This window comes from Tupaia chinensis, unplaced genomic scaffold (genome assembly GCF_000334495.1).
Source record: "Tupaia chinensis unplaced genomic scaffold, TupChi_1.0 Scaffold000575_1, whole genome shotgun sequence".
NCBI lineage: Eukaryota > Metazoa > Chordata > Mammalia > Scandentia > Tupaiidae > Tupaia > Tupaia belangeri.
The window spans coordinates 2,225,234-2,245,775 of NW_006160089.1; the positions used below are offsets into that span (position 1 = coordinate 2,225,234).

The window sequence follows — 20,542 nt, forward strand, 5'->3', positions numbered from 1 at the left end:
GCCACATCGCAATCCCATCTCCTCTTGGGATTTTGGACACGCATGCACAAGTTCCCAGTGTGACTTTTAAGCCACCAGGTCTGAGACTCGAACCACAGTCAACTAAGTGGGAGTCCAGTGACGTAGCCATTATGCCATCTGCTGGTCCCCACAGCTCCTTTTTTCCTCCTCCTCCTTTTTTTTGGGGGGGGTGGGGGGAAGGTTTTTGCTATAGGGTGTGTGCGCTTGCCAGAAAGATAGAGAGACAGAGACATAAAGCGAGAAATCACCCCCTGGGGGGGACGGCCATGCTCACGTTACTTCTCCATTCTTCTCTAGGGATCTTGGGCATGCAAGCACACACGCCCGGCATGAGTTTAAGCCACCAGGTCCAGGACTCGAATTGCAGTCAACTACATAGGAGTCCAGTGACACAGCCATTACACCAACTGCTGGTCCCTCCATAGCTCCCTTTAAGAGTATTTCATATAACATTTCTTCCTGGCACCTATCTTCATTACCTTTCTCCTCATTTTTGTGACAGAGTTTTTTTTTAATATATCATCTACACTGTTTGTGATAATGAAAAGTTGAGCAATCTAAGTATTACTCTACAGGAGATAGTTAACTAAACTGACACAGATATACAATGGAATAATAATAGGCAATCACTTACAAAGGATGAAACACATCTATATCGTTAGAAAAGTAGCCAAAGAAAAGTGAGGGCAATAATGTACAATCCCATGATTGATGGGATCCCATTTCTGTTTCAAAAACCATAGCACATACACATATGAACATATTTATGTATGTTTTGGTTCACGGATGGAAAAAAGTTTAGTAGCAAATTCACCACTCTTAACTAGTGACTATTGTAGAAGGGTGGGAGAATGAAGAGCACAGAGGGAAGACAAGGAGACTTTTTTTTTTTTTTTGAGAGGTTTTTGCTATAGGGTGTGTGCGCTCACCAGACAGACAGAGACAGAGAGATAGAAAGCGAGAAATCACCCCCCAGAGGGGATGGTCACGCCGCAATCCCTTCTCCTCCATTCTCCTCTCAGGATCTTGGGCATGCACGCATACATGCCTGGCATGAGCTTAAGCCACCAGGTGCGGGACTCAAACTGCGGTCGACTGCGTGGAAGTCCAGCGACATAGCCATTACGCTAACTGCTGTTTCCCACATATTAACTTTTTAACATGAAAGTAGTACATACTTGTGTTAAAGTGATAAGTGATTACTTTAATAATAAAAATGTCTCCTTGGGACCAGCAGTTAGTGTAATGGCTATGTCACTGGACTCCCACGTAGTCGACCGCGGTTCGCATCCCGGACCTGGTGGCTTAAAACTCACACTGGGCGTGTGTGTGTGCGTGCCCAAGATCCCGAGAGGAGAATGGAGGAGAAGGGATTGCGGCGTGACCATCCCCTCTGGGGGGTGATTTCTTGCTTTCTGTCTCTGTCTCTCTCTGTCTGTCTGGTGAGCGCACGCACCCTATAGCAAAAACCTCTCCCCCCCCAAAAAAAAAATTCAATATGTAAATAGGTACTGATGGTAGAATATTTCTTTATACTGCTGAGTGATAAAAGCAGTTACAGCCACTCCTCGCTTAGTGAGTCACCAGTTACTGGACTTACCACTCGTTCTCCAGCGCTGGGAACCCCACAGAATTTTCTCAGTCTGTGCAAGTATTGAGAATCCTTTTCTTAGTCCTTGTCTCATTCCTACAGTCAGTTAGTATTAACTACATAAAGGGTTTGCAATCATACAAGACTATATATTTCAATTATAAATTTGTACTTTATTGTGCAACCATAGTGTAGTCATAATAAATAAAAACAATTACACTAGCCTTTTAGTATTGTATTGTGGTGTGTCTTGCCACTTTTGTTTGGGTTCTTATCTAATGTATCCTTTTTGTATGGCTAGAATAACATTATTTTAGTGTAGTGTTGCCAGGTATCTATTGAAAAATTCATACCCTAAAAGCACCAAAACACACCACAAGACATCCACCTTTAAGTGCCTTGCTTATCAACCAATTTGCTTAACAAATGACCTAGGAACAGAACTCCTTAAGTGAGGAATGCCTGTATTAACCCATTTCTTCCACCTGGAATATAAATATATATCCTGTGTACTCTTGTATCCTAAGATCTAGTAAAGTAGATGCTCAAAAATATTGTCAAGGGGGGAGAGAGTGTTAATGAATGGATGACACCTATGTTTGTCAGATTAAGAATTATGTCATGGATTTCAGAGCTTCATGCTACTTCCCAGGTGCAAACTTGTTAGAAAACACTGTGATCAGAGGCAAGAGGTGTCAGAAAAAAAGTACAAGATATAGTATAAGAATTTAGTCTTAATCATAATATTACTAAAGGGGTAATATTACTAAAGCATTCATGTTGAAATCTCCCATCTAATATTTCCATTAACTGTATTTTTTAAAATAACTTTCCTAAAAGGCCTTGAACACCTCCAGTGATAAAAACTTTACTCCCTTGTTTGAAGCTAAAATATAAATCCCTAAAATAAAAACACATTGATCTTATTTTAATCTGTGGATGCTGCCCAACCTGAACAAGCCTGCTCCCATCCCGTTTCCACCAAGAATTTTATAGCCTTTGGAGTTTAATATACCTCATCCCAACAACTGACTTACAATAGTATATGACTTCCAGTCTCTATCACACTGGTCATCTGCCACCCTCTCCAGACATACTCTTGCTTAGAAAGACCATATGAAAGTATGATGTTCAGATTCTAGTCTACTAACTAGTCTTTCTATTTCTCTTGGGCTCTCTTCAATTCATTTTCCAATTCATTCTATAATATAAGTCAGTAGGATCTTCAAAAATTCTTTTGCCCAAAGACTCTAATTACTTTTTAAACATGAAATAAAAATCCATGGCCTATATAGAGCCCTGTATGATCAGGCCCTAGCCTAATACTCTGGCCTCATTTAGTTCTTCCCTTCCCCGAGTCAATGTCTACACACAGAAAATAATCCTTTCTCATTGCCAAAAGAGCCATTTATATCGAGGAAGAGGATTACAGAGGACTAGATCATAATATATCAATTCGATTGCTTAGCATTCCTAAATCCTACAAGGTACTGCAGAATTGTGAAAAAACCCTATGTCATAAAGTACACATTGAGTATTAAAGAAAAGGGCTGAGAGTGATAGTAGAAGGCATAAACTATGACACTGGAATTACCTGGAAATATAAACAAACCATTTTAATACCCAGAAATTATATTTCCTTTCCGTCTTTAGTCACTGAAGTTTTATTAAGGCAATTTGTCCAAAAAAGGAGCTGGATCCAGTATACACAAGGAACTCTCAAAACATAATAGGAACACAGGACTGGCAACAGTCGTGCAGTGCTTGGAGAAGCAAAAGGAAAGCTGTGATTTGAAAGCCTGGTCTGGCTAGCCTGGAACATGCTAGGTAATGAAAGGGACCCAGCATGACAATATCCCATACAGGGTTATCATCTCTCTCTCCTTCTCATGTGTGCACCCTTTGTCATAAATAAAAGGAGGAAAAAAAACTCAATTAAAAATTTACAATAGGGGCCAGCAGGTCGTGCGGTGTTAAAGCACTGGACTCTCACATGGTCAACAGTGGTTTGAGTCCTGGACCCAGAGGCTTGCTTTCTCCCAATCTCTCTCTCCCTCTCTGTCCGTCTCTCTCTCTCTGGTCAAACTTGATAATAATAGTAATAGTAATAAGTAAAATTAAATAAATAATTTTTTTAAATTTACAATTTTTACGTCACTGGACTCCCACGTAGCCAACCACAGTTTCAGTCCTGGACCCAGTGGCTTAAAACCTCAGGCCGGGCATGCACACGTGCACGCCCAAGATCCCAAGAGGAAAATGGAGAAGTAATTGTGGTGTAGCCATCCCCCCTGGAGGGGTGATTTCTTGCTTTCTGTCTCTGTCTCTCTGGCCAGCACATATACCTTATAGCAAAAATCTCTAAAAAAAATGATTTTTTTACAAGACTTGGACACTTCTCTGAAGAGGATAAATAAATAAACATATATGGCAAAGAAACATGAGAACACGTGCAGGGCCAACGGGTGGTGGTTAAGGCACTGAACTCCAGTACAAGTTGACTTCAGTACAAGTCTTGGACCTGGTGGCTTAAGACTCATGCCGGGTGTATATGCATGTGTGCCCAAAATCCTGAGAGGAGAAGGGATTGATTACAGCATGGCTGCCCCCCTGGGGGGGTGATTTCTCACACACACCCCCGCCCCGTGAGCATATGGACTCTATAGCAAAGACAAAAACAAAAAACCACACTGGGTGGGTGCGTGTGTGTGTGTGTGTGGGGGGGGGGCAAATTCTGAAGGAGACAAAAATGGAGAAGGGCTTGGGGTGTGACTGTGATCCATGAGGAGTGCTTTCTCACCTTGTCTCTCCCTCAGTCTCACTCTCTTTCTCTCTCTGTTGAGCACATGTGCCCTGTGGCAATTACAAACAAAAAAGCCTACACCAGACCCCAATTCCTGTTTGGAACATTTCTCCGGAGGACGGATGGCCCTTTGGCAGAGCATAACTTTTTAGAACCACATCAAGGCGGCCTCTCTGTAGTATCTGGCAATTTGTAGCAAACTTAAGTAAGGCACTACAGCATGCTCTTCCTAAATCCCAAGCAGCAGCTTATTTAAGTGTTAGACCCCCAGTGCCCCGGCCTAATCTCTTCAACATATCTGCAAGAAGACTGAAAATAAACCAGTTCCTTTGAAAAGTAAACTTAGGTTGCACAGCTGTCACATTGAAGACACACGCTGAAATACCAAGGAGAGGAAAACTTTGGGTAACAGCGCATAAGATGTTAACAGGGAAGGTGGAAGGGAGGGGTAAGGAGGTAAAAGAAAGAGGTAAATACCTAATGGTCACGAAAATGGAAACTTATCTGCTGATGATAATGTGCTGGTAATATCTTTGACTGGACTAATATGCAGTGTATTCTCAGTGGAAAAATTAACTTGGCATGCTGTAAAAATGTACAGTGATTAAATGTTAAAAATTTTTCATTTAAAAATTATACAATTGAGAACACTGACCAAAAAAGAGATAATAACAAAGAAAATGAAAAAGGAGGGGCCAGCAGGTGGTGTGGTGGTTACGGGCATCACATGGCTGGCTATGGTTCGAGTCCTGGACCTGGTGGCTTGCTTTCTCACTTTCCCTCATTCTCCTTCTCTCTCTCTTTCTGCCCTATTCATCAAATTAAAATAAATAAAGTTGAATAAAATAATTCATTAAAATAAGGAAAATGAAAAAGAAAATGTAGTGTTCTTCCACATTTTTGCCAACTGCAATCTAGGTCTCTAATTTTACTGTGTTAAGATTTTCTTTCTTTTTTTTGGGGGGGGGAGACGTTTTTGCTATAGGGCGCATGCGCTCACCAGACAGACAGAGACATAGAGACAGGAAGCGAGAAATCACCACCCAGAGGGGATGGTCACGCCGCAGTCCCTTCTCCTCCATTCTCCTCTCGGGACTTGGGCACGCACGCACACGCGCCCGGCATGAGTTTTAAGCCACCGGGTCCAGGACGTGAACCGCGGTCGACTATGTGGGAGTCCAGCGACATAGCCATTACGCTAACTGCTGGTTCCCCCTATGTCGCTGGACTCCCACATATTCGACCGTGGTTTGCATCCCGGACCCGGTGGTTTAAAACTCATGCCGGGTGCATGCGTGCGTGCCCAAGATCCCGAGAGGAGAACAGTGGAGAAGGGACTGTAGCGCAGCCATCCCCTGGGGCGGGGGGTGGTGGTGATTTCTCCCCTTCTGGCTCTCTGGCAAGAGCATGCACCCTATAGCAAAAACCTCTCCAAAAAAGAAAAAGATTTTGGGACCAGCAGTTAGCATGATGGCTATGTTGCTGGACTCCCATGTAGTCGACTGCAGTTCGAGTCCCAGACCGAGTGGCTTAAGCTCATGCCAGGTGCATGTGCATATGTGCCCAAGATCCCAAGAGGAGAATGAATGAGAAGGGAGTGCGGCCTGGCCATCCCCCTGGGGGGTGATTTCTGTCTGTCTGTCTCTGTCTTTCTGGTGATTTCTCGCTTTCTGTCGAGCCAGTGCGGGAGCCCCATAGCGAAAAACCTCTCAAAAAAAAAAAAAAAGATTTTATTGTATTTTCCAACCATTTGTTTGGAAAAACAAATAAGTCACAGGAAATCATTAGCAAAAGTACTAAAAATCTCAAAGAAGGGGCCAGGTGTGGTGGTTAGGGTGCTGGATCCCACATGGCCAACTCCATAGTTCGAGTCCAGGATCTGGTGGCCTGAGGAGTGTGCCAGGTGCATGAGTACACAAGCCCAAAAGCCCAAGAGGAGAATGGATTGTGGTGCGGTCATTCCTCTTGGGGTGGGGTGATTTCTCACTTTTCCTCTCTGCGCTCGCCCTACAGCAAAAAACCTTAAACACGCAAATGAAAACTTAGAAATATTGGAACCACAAAGTGAAAACAAATCCAGATCTGAATAATGCTTTGGCAGTCCGATGTTTTTCCTCTCCATCTAATCACCCTCAAAACTTCACTTGTTTGCCAAAGCATACATGTGCCTGCTGGAGAGACAGAGAAGGAAAGTAAGAAATCACCTCCCATGGGGGATGGCTACACCACAATCCCTTGTCTCCATTCTCCACCTGAGATTTTGGACACACACCACACGTGCCTGGTGTGACTTTCAAAATGCCTGGTCTGGGATTCAAAATGTGGTTGACCATGTGGAAAACCAGTACCTTAACCACCACGCCACCTGCTGACCCCAAAACTTCACTTTTTTTTTTTTAAGAATTATTTTTATTTAATTTTATTTATTATTATTATTTTTCAATTTGACCAGAGAAAGAGAGAGAGGGAAGTGAGAAAGCAAGCCTTAAGATCCAAGACTCAAACCATGGTCAGTCATGTGGAAGTCTAGCACCTTAACCACTATGCCACCTGCCAGCCCCAAAACATCACTTTTTAAGATAAATATGTAAAATCTGTTAAGCAACATTAAAATTATTTTTCTCCTTTCAGAGTTCAAAAATAAAACTTGCAGTTCAGGTGAGGAATTCTGTCTGATTCACCTATGTCCCCAGGACTTAAAACATAATAGCAGTCAGGAAAGTCATGACATATTTTTCTGTTTTCGATGCAAAAATACGTTGTGATTTTCCTGATGACCCAATAGATGCTTAGTGAATGTTGGCTAGATTAATGGTAAGGTTATACACCAAGAGTGGAATATTGAGGCACTGATAAAATCCTCAATCCCTAGAGAGCAGATAAACCAACAACTCCAGAGTTAAGTAAGGTGATGATGAGCATGCTAATAACAACACTTCCAACATTACCATGCTTCTGAGAAAGAGCCAATAAACATGGTTGTGACAATTGTGGCATCTACGAATCCATCAGAGCACATGGAAGGAGATTAGGCTAACTTTATTACCCTTCCTTTACTGATTATGATTTAACCTATCTTAGAATCCATTCTTTCTCCGTTTTCTTACAATCAACACAACTGTAAAAGACTTTCTACAGGGGAAAGGCCACACACTTGGCAGGGACCCACCTAATGTTAAATATTTTCACTAGCACAGGAAAAGCACATCAGCAGAGCAATTGGTTCTAGATGGCTCAGCAGCTAGACCCACTGGTCATACAGCATTTTCAAGGCTAAATTTCCAAAGAGCCCCTCCCTAATTGTTGCCTACTGACTAGAGGCATTCTCTAAGACATTTCTACTTGAGAGTATAAACAGCACCAGCCATAGTCTTCCTAAGAATTCTGTTTCCTAATATCCCTAAATTTGCTACTCTTTGAAACTCATTTCAATTTCAAGCCATGTTAAACATGTCCTGGGTACTCTGACAAAGGTTCTCTTATTTAATCCCCATAGCAATCCTGTGAGATAGGCATTACCATCACCTGTTGTATATATAAGGAAACTGGGGTTCACAGGGGTCAAATGACTTGGCCAAATGAAAGGGTCATACTGATGAGGTTCCTTCTCCAACATCAGGAAACCTGCAGCAAAGCAACAGATGCAGACAAGTGTTTATGAGCCATCAGGGCAGCAGGCGATGAGTTGCCATCCACAGCAAGGAATCCTCTCAGAGGCACTAGAGGCAGTAGTTTTTTTGTTTTGTTTTAATAGTTTAAAAATTCTAGAGGAATTCTGATTGGTCCCACTGACAATCCAGGCAAGCCCTCCAAGCTCACCAGCTGGTTGACTCCTGACCTTCCCTGCTTCTCACCCTAATTAATGCAAGGATCTTGGATTGCAGTGTGAGCATCAAGACCCTGTTAGAGTTAGCAATGACCTTTACATCTATCAGGCTTTTCAAAATATGTAAAACAGCTGTGCTTTGGGAACGCCCCCCACTCTCAACCTTGAAATATGGATAGATGCATTTCTCCCAATTACGGTATTTTATCAAGTTTTGAGGATATGTCTTTTTTACATGGTTATAATAATATTTGAGATGTGGCTTGTTTTTCAATTGCCCAAGCAAAGTACACAGGCATTTTTCAAAAGGATTCATGTGAACAGATTCATTCCTTGTCCTAAAAAGAAACCCCAGTAGCACAGACAGAGAAAAAAAGAATGATCTGAAGAAATTTGGGGGAGGGGATGGAGAAGGGAGATTGTTTGGCTTCCATACTTGGGTCTCTGATATCCTTTTGTTCTCCCACCTCATTGTATTAAGGATGCTAAATCAAACATGATTGCAGTGATGTTTGTGTGTGAAAATGACAAAAGCGATAGGCCAAAATCCCAACCTCATCTTGAACTCTGAAGACTTTTATGGCTTTTCCTTCACTAGGCCCTCCCACTAAAACACATTAAAGACCACATTGTTCAAAAGGGTCATGGTAGGTTTCATACCCTATTTTAATACAATGTAAATGGTAACTGAACTCCCAAGTTTTTTAGTAATATTCGTATGTTTCTGGAAAATACCCATTTAAAGAATGAATCCTTTGCTTTAAATATTAATGCAGAATCACAATATATCAGAAGCAGAGACAATGATATCAAGGAGGCACTGTTTTTTGGCAATTAAATTATTTTCTTTTTATGTGTCATTTTCCCCCAGAAAATGGGTATGTGCTAGAGGTATGTTAAAAACATCCATATGACCTGTTAAGTATGTAAATATCCTTAGTTCCAAAACTGGTCAGAATGTCTGTTCTCAACTCAAGAAATCTAAAAGAAATTAAAATTGCTGTTCATTTCTAATGCAGAGCTCCCTACCCCTTCCTTTTTTCATTTGTATGCTCACAAGTCACATTATAATCTCAAGTTAGTGTATGCATTTATTCCTAGAAGATTTCAAATGAAGAGAAGAATATTAGAGGCTGTTTATGACTTCATCTTTCTCAGCTGTTACCACCAGTTGTCAACCAATACATTGGAGATTTTGTAGAGGGGAGGCAGCAATGACTCCATTATCCTTTCCAACTGCCATAAAGAATTTGCATCATAAAAGTATCTATTGAATCACTGCCTTAGTCCTCTGAAAAAGGATACAGTAAAATAGGAATGTTGAAGTTGGGCTTGGGAAAGGAGAATCTGAAAAATGAGAATCCGGCCTGAAGTAAAAGAATAACTTGGTAGTGCTTTTAAAATTATAACTTCATTGGTGGAACTGCTCGCTTTCTCAAGTTCAGGTATTTTTCTGTTTAACACCCATATAATATGTACTAAGACACAGCATGACACCACAACTTCGATGCATTTCAAAATAAAACCTACGGTTTTTATAGATTTCTTGACTACAAGCCTGTTTAAATGAACTCAGTATAACACACTAAGAGCATCTGCTTAGCTCAGTTGAAGTTTCAAGAGCCAATACCAGCTGTTGGGGGAGGGATTTCACACATGTGTTACTCAAATTCTAACCAGATCTTGGTTTTTTCATTCCCTCTTAACGATGCCTCCCAAACCAATATGGTAAACCAACCTTCAGAGTAAGTAGGAAAAAAAAAAAATAGAATGAAAGAAGAGAGAGAGAATGAAAGAAGAAAGATTATCTAATGCTTTCATCCACGTGACCAAAACCAAAATGATCACCCTCCCAGATTCAATACAGTATTAGCATGAGGACAAAAGGCATTTAAAAATCAATTTAGAGTTATTTCTAGTGTGTGTGGGAGGGTGCCTATCTTTCCAGGTTGAGGAATGAGAATATTCCCAAACACTGAAAGTAGTTAAGTATGTTTTTTCTCCTTTAAGTAGCAATCTAATTTTCTCAGGGAATTCATTTGGTGGCATTGTTTTGGTTTTAGGTGTCTGTCCTGCCATGCAGGGGCCGTGCACAAGGGCTGTATCTATCTTGAAGTGTGCACAATGGCTTCTCTAGCGGCTCTCTCTCTGTTATTGATCCTTACAGATGCTCCAAAGCCCTTCCCCCACCTTCTCCAAATCCCAACCCCCATTCTGAAAGATAGCTTAAGAAATAAGACTTCCTGCCTAGCGACTGGCAGGGCTGAAAGACCAGATTGTATGACTCCACAGATCAGGCCTGCCACAGTGAAAGCTTGAATAGAGTTAACCCTCTGTGAACTAAAACAAAACATTTGTATGCCCAGCTGTGACAAAGGTTAATTTAAATGGACAAGGGCCCAATATCTAAAACCAGGCAACGCTTTTTTTTACAGTAGCGTTTTCACTGACCTCTTTTGTAAGCAGTTGATTTTGCCTTTTAAAGCATCCAAAGACCACCTCCTTCAGCTGGGATCATTTTTACTAGAATTTTGTTTGGAAGATTCAGGTCAGAAATTTTAAATTCACTTCCTTGTTTTGTAAAAGTTCTTGTTTTAGTACTATATTTTCTGTCATTTGACAGTGAAGAAAAACCAAAGTTTCAATACTGAAATAAGTACTGACGGAGAACTTTCTATAGAAACCTTTCTTCTTTCAGAGCTGGTGACTACATGCCACTAAGAGATCCAAGCTGGCTGAAAAAAATCTAAATCCTCCAGAGTTACCTCTTCCAAAGTCATGTAACTACAATTCTGGTGCTTTAACTCCTGGGCAATGGGTCCAAAACAAATCATACTTTTTAAAGTACTCCATTCTGGAAAAGCTAGTATATCCGGAATAGTTTTACCAAAGAATTTCTGTGTGTACTGGGGGAAAGAGAAGAGGCTGTTCAAGATAAAAATAACAGGTCTTATATGTAATAATTTCTAATTTCTAAGTTCTACAAGCTTTTTGTTGGGGGGAGAGGTTTACTAACTTACAACAAAAACCAATGAGGTAATTCTGGTACATAGTGTTGGGGACAACAGCAGAGGGAGGAGGACAGCCAGCATTACTATAAAGAATGCTGTTATGAGAGGGAGTCCTGCTTCCCTGGTTGGTGCATCCCCAGACTGAGATTGAAACTGCAAAGCTGCCTACGGCAGATGTTAGCCATGCTGCAGGGCCTGGGAAGCTTTCCCAGGACTAGCTATTTCATTGGGTTAATGCCATTCCTAGAAATTTATCAATTACTTCAAAGAGTCAGGAAGTATAGCTAAAGCTCAAGAGTGATTGTCTACAGGAAAGCAAACTCTTAGACCATGGACATTTTTACAAACACAGTAAATCTTTAACACTAAGGTCTCTTAGCTGTTTCTTTGGGTGTGTATGTTCTGGCTCAAATAATAACGTTTTGGAATAATGGGGTTTCTCACAAATGTAGGTACCTATCCCAAGTAAAGGAGTGACAATACTAAGTAATTACTATTTATTACACATACATGCATGCAGAAAATTTACTCATTTAAAAAATAATCCACTTAAAAAGAAATTAATAATGGCTTCATCTTATACCCCAAACTATATACTATCTAAGTTCCCCCAAAGAGGGTGAGGTTACCTTATTGATGGCCTCACGATTCCAATACTCTATATAATGAACAGTATTAAATAAAGCTTTTGGTAAATGGTGAACTCCATTAAAGAATTTGAAATATAAACATATTCTGTCAGGAGGTAAATGGAACATTTATTTAAATATAAATTTTACCTACGTATTGTAACTTACAATGAAGTTTAAACATTTTTTAAAGTCACTAGAAAATTTAAATCCACCCCCCAGCTAGCCCCTTTTCTGCTCTTTTTCTTAAAAACAGTCACAACAATCAGCTCACTGAAGTTCTCCTTCCCTTGTTTCTCTATCCCAAAATATTTATATCTAGCTGTTCTGTACATGAAAACTTGTTGGCTAAATTCTGTCAAGACACACACAAAAAACCAGTTGTGGACTGCCTCTTTTTCCTCAAGGCTATTCTTTGCTCTAAACCTTTAAATAAAATTCTGTAGCTTAGTTTTGGGCTCCAGGCCAAACAATTAGTTCCCTTACCTTCCCATGTCTCCATTTCATGCTTCTCGGAGTCTGCTGAGAAGTTCTATTACAGCCATGAAGAAACAGAGATTACAGGACAAGTCCAGTTTGATGACCACCCTTCCGACACTTGGTCATTTCTCCCTCTAAGCCAGGACGACGACAGTCATCCTCACAGGTCAGTTTACAACCCGGTCATGTGATTACAAAGTTCAGGCTCTAAGGTCACAATGTGTAAGGAGTTCGTTTATTACCAAAGGTTATCTAAGTGGAACTGATAGACTTATTTTCTTTAGTTAACAATACTGCCTAACACATCTCTCTGAAAACTATTATGGGACTATATAATTAATGGGAAATACTCCTTCAGTCTTCTTAAAGCTGAGACCTAAAATTAAAAGTCAGCATTTTAGAATAATTAAATTTAAAAGAGTTCTAGTATATGGAGTTCTTTTCTTCTTTTTAAAAATATTATATTCTGCATTAGAAAATTTAGAGCAGAATCATTTGGCTCAAAAAAAAAATCTTATGTTAAGCATATGCTTTTTGGGGGGTAGAAGTGGGTTTCCCTGCTTTTTGTCATTATAATAAACAATGACAAGGCAAATTCTTCTGAGAAAACTAAGACATGGAGCTATGATTTGTTTGTAGGGTTCATTTTAACTCTAGCTCTTCATTTCCATGCTCTGGTTATACACACTAGTTTGAAAGAATGTGGAGAAAGGAAACTATTAAATAGATCAACAAAATCCTCTTAAAAAGCAAAAGTTAGAAATTGCATCCCTATACCCAAAGCCAAAAACCTTACATCTTTAAAGAAGCTTAACTCATCCACCTAGAATTACTGCGATCTTAAGCAATTGTCGTGCTGTAACCTCCCTGGTTTGAGAACCATACCAGCAACATGCAACAGAATGTGTAACTCCAGGTGTGTATATACACACTCACACCTTGTCACAGAGCTACAGAGCCCGGCACATGATAATGAAACATGATATCAAACATTTGGATATCATGACTCGGATATCAGAGCACAATGAAGGACAAGTACCACAGAAAAGGTGGAACAGCCCAAGGACAGACTGATTCCTGAGGGTAAATGGCTTTTGAACAATACAGTGTTTAATTCTATGAAACGTCTCCTCTCTAGCTTAATTTTGGGAATAACTTAAAAGCCAATCTTCTAAGAAAATACTACTTCACAGCAGTATTCCAGAAAAAGGAAACCGTTCTTGGGTTGGGAGTGGAATCTGTCACTTGGCAGCCATATATGTAACTGAATGACAAATATTGCTAGTACCAATGGGCTTTTCTAACCAATAGAGAACATTAGGGTCATCTACCAAAGATCTAAAGATAAAATAACCAATGAATTAGAGGGTGATAAAAGGCTATTATTAACCTATCTAAAAATAAATTTATTGGGGCCAGCAGATGGCCTGATGGTTAAGGTACCGGACTCCCACAAGGCCGACCGAGGTTCGAGTCCTGGACCTGGCAGGTTGAAAATCATGCCAGGCACATGTGCATGCATTGCCAAAATCCTGAAAGGAGAATGAAGAATAAAGGAATGGGTATGGTCACCCCGATCCCCTCAGCATGTGCTCTATGGCAAAAACCTTTAAAAAAAATTGCCTGCCACTGAGACCACACCTTACTTCAACACAAACGCACTGACCACTCTTCTCACTCCCACCCCAACTAGGACAAAAGATTAACAAAGTTTATTTACAGTCCCTAGGGAATTGAATGTGGTTCTTAAACAATTATAATAAAGGGACTATAAATAGAATGAAAGGGAAAAGACTGAAAAGGAAGGTCTACTAGCAAAAAAGGCTATTAAACTAAAAACATTTATTCAGAGGGCAACTGTCTGTCTCCCGCAGGATATGGATTTATCAGAACTTAGTACATGCACACAACAGAGATACTGTAAGCCTTTGTACTCTACTGCATTAAGTTTTGGAGGAAAAGATGAAAAAGGGAGCTCTCAGTCTGACTCGTAACATAAAAACAAGCTGAAACCTTGATTTGTAATGTAGTCTTACTAATAATCTTTGATGTACCCATAAGCCTGAGAACACATCTTTAACATAGTTTAAAAAACAGCTAAGTCTTATTTTTGAAAAAGACCCATATTTCTTCAGCATTCTTAGTCCTACTGGTTTGAGAGCCCATTACAGGCTCTAATGGAAAGAAGTGGGAAAAGGAAATAAAAAAGCACTGTTTGCCCTTGTGAATGCAAAAGACAGACTCTAAATCTCAACTAGGGACTGCAGAAATATTATTAAAAACAACTGCAGAGGGCCAGCAGGTGATGTGGCGGTTAAAGGTGCTGAACTCCTACATGGCCGACCTTGGTTTGAGTCCTATGCCAGGTGGTTTGCTTTTTCACTTTCTTTTTTCAATTTTTTTGAGAGGTTTTTGCTATAGGGCACGTGCACTCACCAGAAAGACAAAGAGAGACAGAGAGACAGAAAGCGAGAAATCACCCTCCATGGGGGATGGCCACGTTGCAATCCCTTCTCCTCCATACTCCTCTCGGGATCTTGAGCACGCACGCACATGTGCCCGGCATGAATTTAAGCCACCGGGTCCAGGACTTGAACTGTGGTCAACTACATGGGAGTCCAGCAATTTAGCCATTATGCCAACTGCTGGTCACGCTTTTTCACTTTCTTTCTCTGTCTCTTTCTGATGGGTACATGCATCCTGCAGCAAAATAAAAAATAATAATGACAAAATTAAATAATTCTTTAAAAAAACTCTGTGGAGAACAAAAATTATTTAAGAAGATGAAAAGGATTCCTAGAATTTTGAGAAGGGGAGGTCAACAGGTGGCATGGTGGTTGAAGTGCTGGACACTTCCACATGGCTGACCATGATTTAAGTCCCAGATCTGGTGGCTTGTTTTCTCACTTTCCCTCTCTCTCTGTATGTCTCTCTCTGGTCAAATTAAATGAGAGGGGCTGGCAGGTGGCATGGTGGTCAAGGATACCGGACTACCACATGGCCAACAGTGGCTGAAGTCCTGGATGTGATGGCTTGCTTTCTCACTTTCCCTCTTTCACTCTCTTTCGCTCTGTCATTTTCTGGTCGAACTAAAATAAATACATAAAGTTAAATAAAATAATTCTTAAAAAAATGAATGAATGAATGAATAAATAAATAAAATAAAATAAACCACAATTTTTAGAAGGGAAGAGGAGAAAAGAAATCAGCAACATTTTGTATTTGACAGTACTAGCTGTATAATGTATAAGAGTAGACTAAGTTCTATATCCAAACACATATAGCATTTGCATAGTGTACATCTAACTAAATTCAAATCATGGACAGCGGTAACTTAACCACCAAGAGACTGGTTCCACTTTCATTTATTCTTTTTTAACTGCCAGAGGACATGTATACTTGCCAGAAAGATAGAGAGAGAGAACACCCACCAGTGAGGTACGGTCTTCCTGCAATTCCTTTTCTTCCATTTTTCCATCCTGATGGGATTTTGGACATACATGCATTCATGCCTGGCATGTCTTTTTCAAGCCACTAGGCTAGAATTCAAATCATGGTCAGTCATGTAAGATCTGGCTCCCTTAATCATTAGGCTATGGGGCTAGCCCTCTCTTTCACTATAAAGATGAAGAAATTGAGGCTCAAAGAAAGAAAAAGGTAAGTCAAAGATCAACTGATAAGAAACCAAGTATCCTAGTCCCTCATTTTTTCCATTATACCAAATACTTTTTTAAAGAATTATTTTAGTTAACTTTATTTATTTTAATTCGATTTTATTTTGTCTGATACAAAGTGAAAGTCTTGTGACCACTCTGCAGAGTGGACCTCTATTTATTTTGGAAAATCAGAAATATGCAGAATATGTTTCAAATTCTTTTTTAACCTGCTAAAAGTTAAAAGAAAACCAAAAACCAAGCACCCAAGGTCTCTGGTTCTCATCTGTCAGATCTCTGATATAAAACATTCCATGGCAAGGAAAAAAATTCAACTTAACAGGAATAATAATATGAAGGCCATATTATCTGGTGTTAGTAAGCAGACCTCTTCTTCAGTGCAGAAAAGGAATGGGTTCGGGGCCAGCAGGTGGTGTTGTGGTTAAGGTCCCCAGACTCCCACATGGCTGACCACAGTTCGAGTCCCAGACCTGATGGCTTGCTTTCTCATTTTCTTTCTGTCTCTCTCTGTTCAAATTTAAAAAATAGTAATAATGGGGGCCAGCAGTTGACATTGTAATGGCTATGTCACTGGACTCCTATGTAGTTGACCACAGTTCGAGTCCCAGATCCAGTGGTTTAAACTCATGCTGGGTGTGTGTGCGTACATGCCCAAGATCCCAAGAGAAGAATGGAGGAGAAGGGACTGCAGCGTGGCCATCCCCCTGGGGGGTCCGGTGTGTGGGTGATTTCTCACTTTCTGCCTCTCTGTCTCTTTCTGGCGAGTACATGCACCTTATAGCAAAAACCTCTCAAAAAAAAAAAAAAAAAAAAGAAATGGGAGTAATAAAGCACATACTCAGATATAATTTCAAGTTATGCCTTCTTCTGGAGTTGGAAAAGAGAATTCATAGTTCAGTAAAAACCAAACTAAAACAAAAGCTCAGGGCATGCTCTACTTAGCACAGTGATTAGCTGCTGTCCAAAGGGAACCAGATCCAACATGACCAACCATGATTACAGTACCAGCCCTGAGAATATGCAGCACGTGTACATACATATGCGCCTAAAACCCTAATCGGATGGAGACGTGGAAGGAGGACTCTGGTGTGGCCATGCCGCACTGGAGGGGGATAGTTTGGGAGCTTTTTCTCCCTCCCTCTCTCTTGTTAACACCCATGTGCCCTCTGACAAAAATAAACAAACTGAAACAACCAAGGAAAAAACAGAAAAACTCGAGTTGGAAACTAAATATTCCAGTAACTTGATTTTTTAAAAATCGAATTCTACACTCACTGATGACAATTCATCAGTGTTAAGCACTGTTAGCTATGGTGACATTAATATTAGGTGATCCTTGCCCTAGAGGTGTTCATCATCTGCTGACTTTTTCAGCCTCATCTCCTACCACTCTATACTAACTCACCTGAATGCAAATAGACTAAGCAGATACATAAAGATGCCAAGTTAGGAGTGCTGTAACAGAAGTAGGTAAGGAAAGTGTTAGGGAAAAATAGATGAAGAAGCAATGTATTAGATCAGTATAAGGTGCCACGCAGAGAGCATATACTGGAGTTGAACATTTCACAAATACACAAGTAGGGAAAGCATTTCAGGACCTGAAGGAAAAGGCAAAATGGGGAAGATCTCAAAAGACTCTGTAATGCCAATGCTATGAAGTCAGAAGTTATTCATGTATGCAGAAGAATAAACAGCAGAAGAAAAGACTAGAGGGTGTGCTTTAAGAAGTCTTATATGTAAAAACCAAATGCAACTATATGTGCCTGGTTTGGATCCTGATTTGTACAAATCAACTGTAAAATGACATTTTTTGAGACAATCAAGGGAATTTCAGTATGAGTAGGGTATTTAATTAGATAACAAAAAGCAAAGAAAGGAAGCAGACACACAGCATACAAACAAATGTAGCCAACTACTGTGTCTCCTGAGAGGTCTGAACAAGTTGAGACTTCTTCCTTCCACATGGAACCCTTGCCTGTTTACCTAGATCGGCACAGAGATTAATGTAAATAAATACCTTGTCTCTGAATCTAGCAATAGCTCAGATTACTGTTAGGCAACAAGTTCAGTTAAAGTAACAGTAATAAAAATCAAGTCCTAAACTTGGGGATATCACAAATGGACAAATGGTCTCTCTCCTTTGGTCTCCTCAATAGATCACTTGACCCCGAGTAGTTTCCTAAACAGATCACTTGAACCCTGGGAGTTTCAGGCAGATTCTGTCCTGAGCCCTGACCTGTCAGGTTCCTTCATTTTTCCATCCATCTATCTACCTTACCTAGAGACAAAGTCAGGTGACACAGCAAGTTTTCTGCCTGCAAAGAACTCAATTCTGTGTGAAGACTCTGGGAAAAGGTCTATAAGATAAATTATTTATAATGCCCCAGTGACTGTGGCGTGAACTCACTCAGTCCAGTCAATGTGTCCCTAGGCACCTAGGTCCACCATCCTATGGCCCTTTATAATTCAGCTCCTACTGACCTCCCCAACTTCATTCTCACCACCCTCCTCAAAATACCCATGACTTCAGCCACACTGACCCACTTATAGTACAAGCTACTGGAATGCTAAGTTAATTTATCTGCCTGAAATAACTATTCTCACTTCTTTCTTATAGCTTCTATTTCCACTTACTCATCTATCTAGACTTAATTAAGTATTACTTTTCTGTGAAATATTCTGATTCCGTTCTGCCAGCCCTCCAATCAAAGTCACATTCTTCTCCCATGCTCCCTGAATCCCTAAACTATACCACAACAATACATACCACCTGTATTTTTATTATATAGTTCTATCTCCTTAATCTGAGGATACTCCCAAAGATTTAAGCTTTAGTAATCCCAAGGTCTAGTCTTGGGTTTAGCATAAGAAGCATGCACAATATGTTAAAATTATTAGAAGAGTCTTGGTAGCTGTGTTGTATGGGTAGGGTACAGTATTTTGTTAAGTGTCTAAATGATGCATTCATACTCTACTTCATTTTCATATATTCTAATTCTTTCATCTTATTTCACAGGAGGTTTTACCCCTAGACAAACTCCACTTCATGGTCTCTTTTATGTCAGGCTCTGTGTTTTACATATAGACATTTTCTGTCTTGTAAGCCAACCTGACACTAATTCCATCAACAAAAAGGTCCAACACTGGCAGAAAAATTCCTGAACAACATGTCGTATTTGCTAGGTGTTTGTATTAGTGTGAAATAACATGTAACTGATGTGCTAACATATAATAATACGTAAAGCTTCCACTAGATTCCAAACTATATGAGGACAAAGACTGTGCTCTAGGGAACCAGCAGTTAGCGTAATGGCTATGTCACTGGATTCCCACGTAGTCAACTGCGGTTCGTGTCCCGGACCCGGTGGCTTAAACTCACGCCGGGCGCGTGTGCGTGTGTGCCCAAGATCCTGAGAGGAGAATGGAGAAGAAGGGATTGTGGCATGGCCATCCCCCCTGGGGGGTGATTTCCTGCTTTCTGTCTCTCTGTCTGTCTGTGTCTGTCTGACGAGGGCACATGCCCTATGGCGAAAACCTCTCAAAAAAAAAAAAAAAAAAAAAAAAAAAAAGACTGTGCTCTATATTTTTGCTGACTGTTGTACCCACAGTGCTTGACACAAAGTAAGTGTTCAATGAATATCTGTTGACTAAAGGAAGAAAGAAAGGAAAGGGATTGCTTCAGAGAGCAAACACTTGGGAAAGGGAAATAAAATCCTTCAGGAATGCAGTATTCACACAGAGACTGCTGTAGGCCATTCCTGCAAAGTTAAACCCAATTTTCCCAGTCCCAATTCCAACTCAATGAATCCTACCCACACACAGAGTTCTCTTCTAATTGAAGGATTGGATGTAATAAATCTGAAAACCAACGGGACCGGTTGCAAACCAGCCGAGTGACAATCCAACCACTCTATCCTTCCTATTCTACTAGAGATTGAACCTGATACTCTATACGGGTAGGACTAAAGAAAAGAGAAAGAAATAGGGGTTTAGCTGTCTTATCTGGGATAGAACATGGCTCTAGCTGAGAAAGGGACCATTATTTTTGCCTTTATTCCTGATACAGTGTATGCAGATGTACGTGACAGAGAAAAAGAGAAAGGACCCCACAAATGGGGCCTGGCTATGGTACAGTCCGTCTTCCTTCATCCTTCCCTCCATCAGGATTCTGGGCATGACCTGGGGTGTTGTTACTGGGGCTGAGATTCCAGTCCCTGACAGCCACGTGGGACAGGCTTCTGCACAGTGCTTAACGACTGGGATTGATTTTTATCAAACAAGACATAGCACACACAATCTCAATCTGAGTCAACTACATATAGAAACTGAGCCCTATCCAGGGTCTTGGAGTCACAGATTGCTCCCCAGAGCCTCATACCCTGATATCCGATTGCTCCCTGCACATTTCCACCTAGATATGGCTACCAGAAGCACCTCAGATATGTCTAGACATGTCTTCCATCTAAAGTTTGCTCCTCTGTTTTGGATTCCCTATTCAGTGAATGAC

General features: G+C 40.5%; 1 protein-coding gene across 3 annotated transcripts in view; it reads right to left on the bottom strand.

The window, feature by feature from the left end:
• Window positions 1–12,454, bottom strand: part of NR6A1 (nuclear receptor subfamily 6 group A member 1) — a gene marked incomplete at its 3' end in the record, with an annotated part of 66,607 nt that extends 54,153 nt beyond the window's left edge. For all 3 annotated transcript variants that reach the window (XM_014591475.1, XM_027775597.1, XM_014591474.1), the window contains 1 exon segment: window positions 12,368–12,454. In XM_014591475.1, the coding sequence (XP_014446961.1) occupies window positions 12,368–12,383 (16 nt within the window).
• Window positions 12,455–20,542: the final 8,088 nt, after the last annotated feature.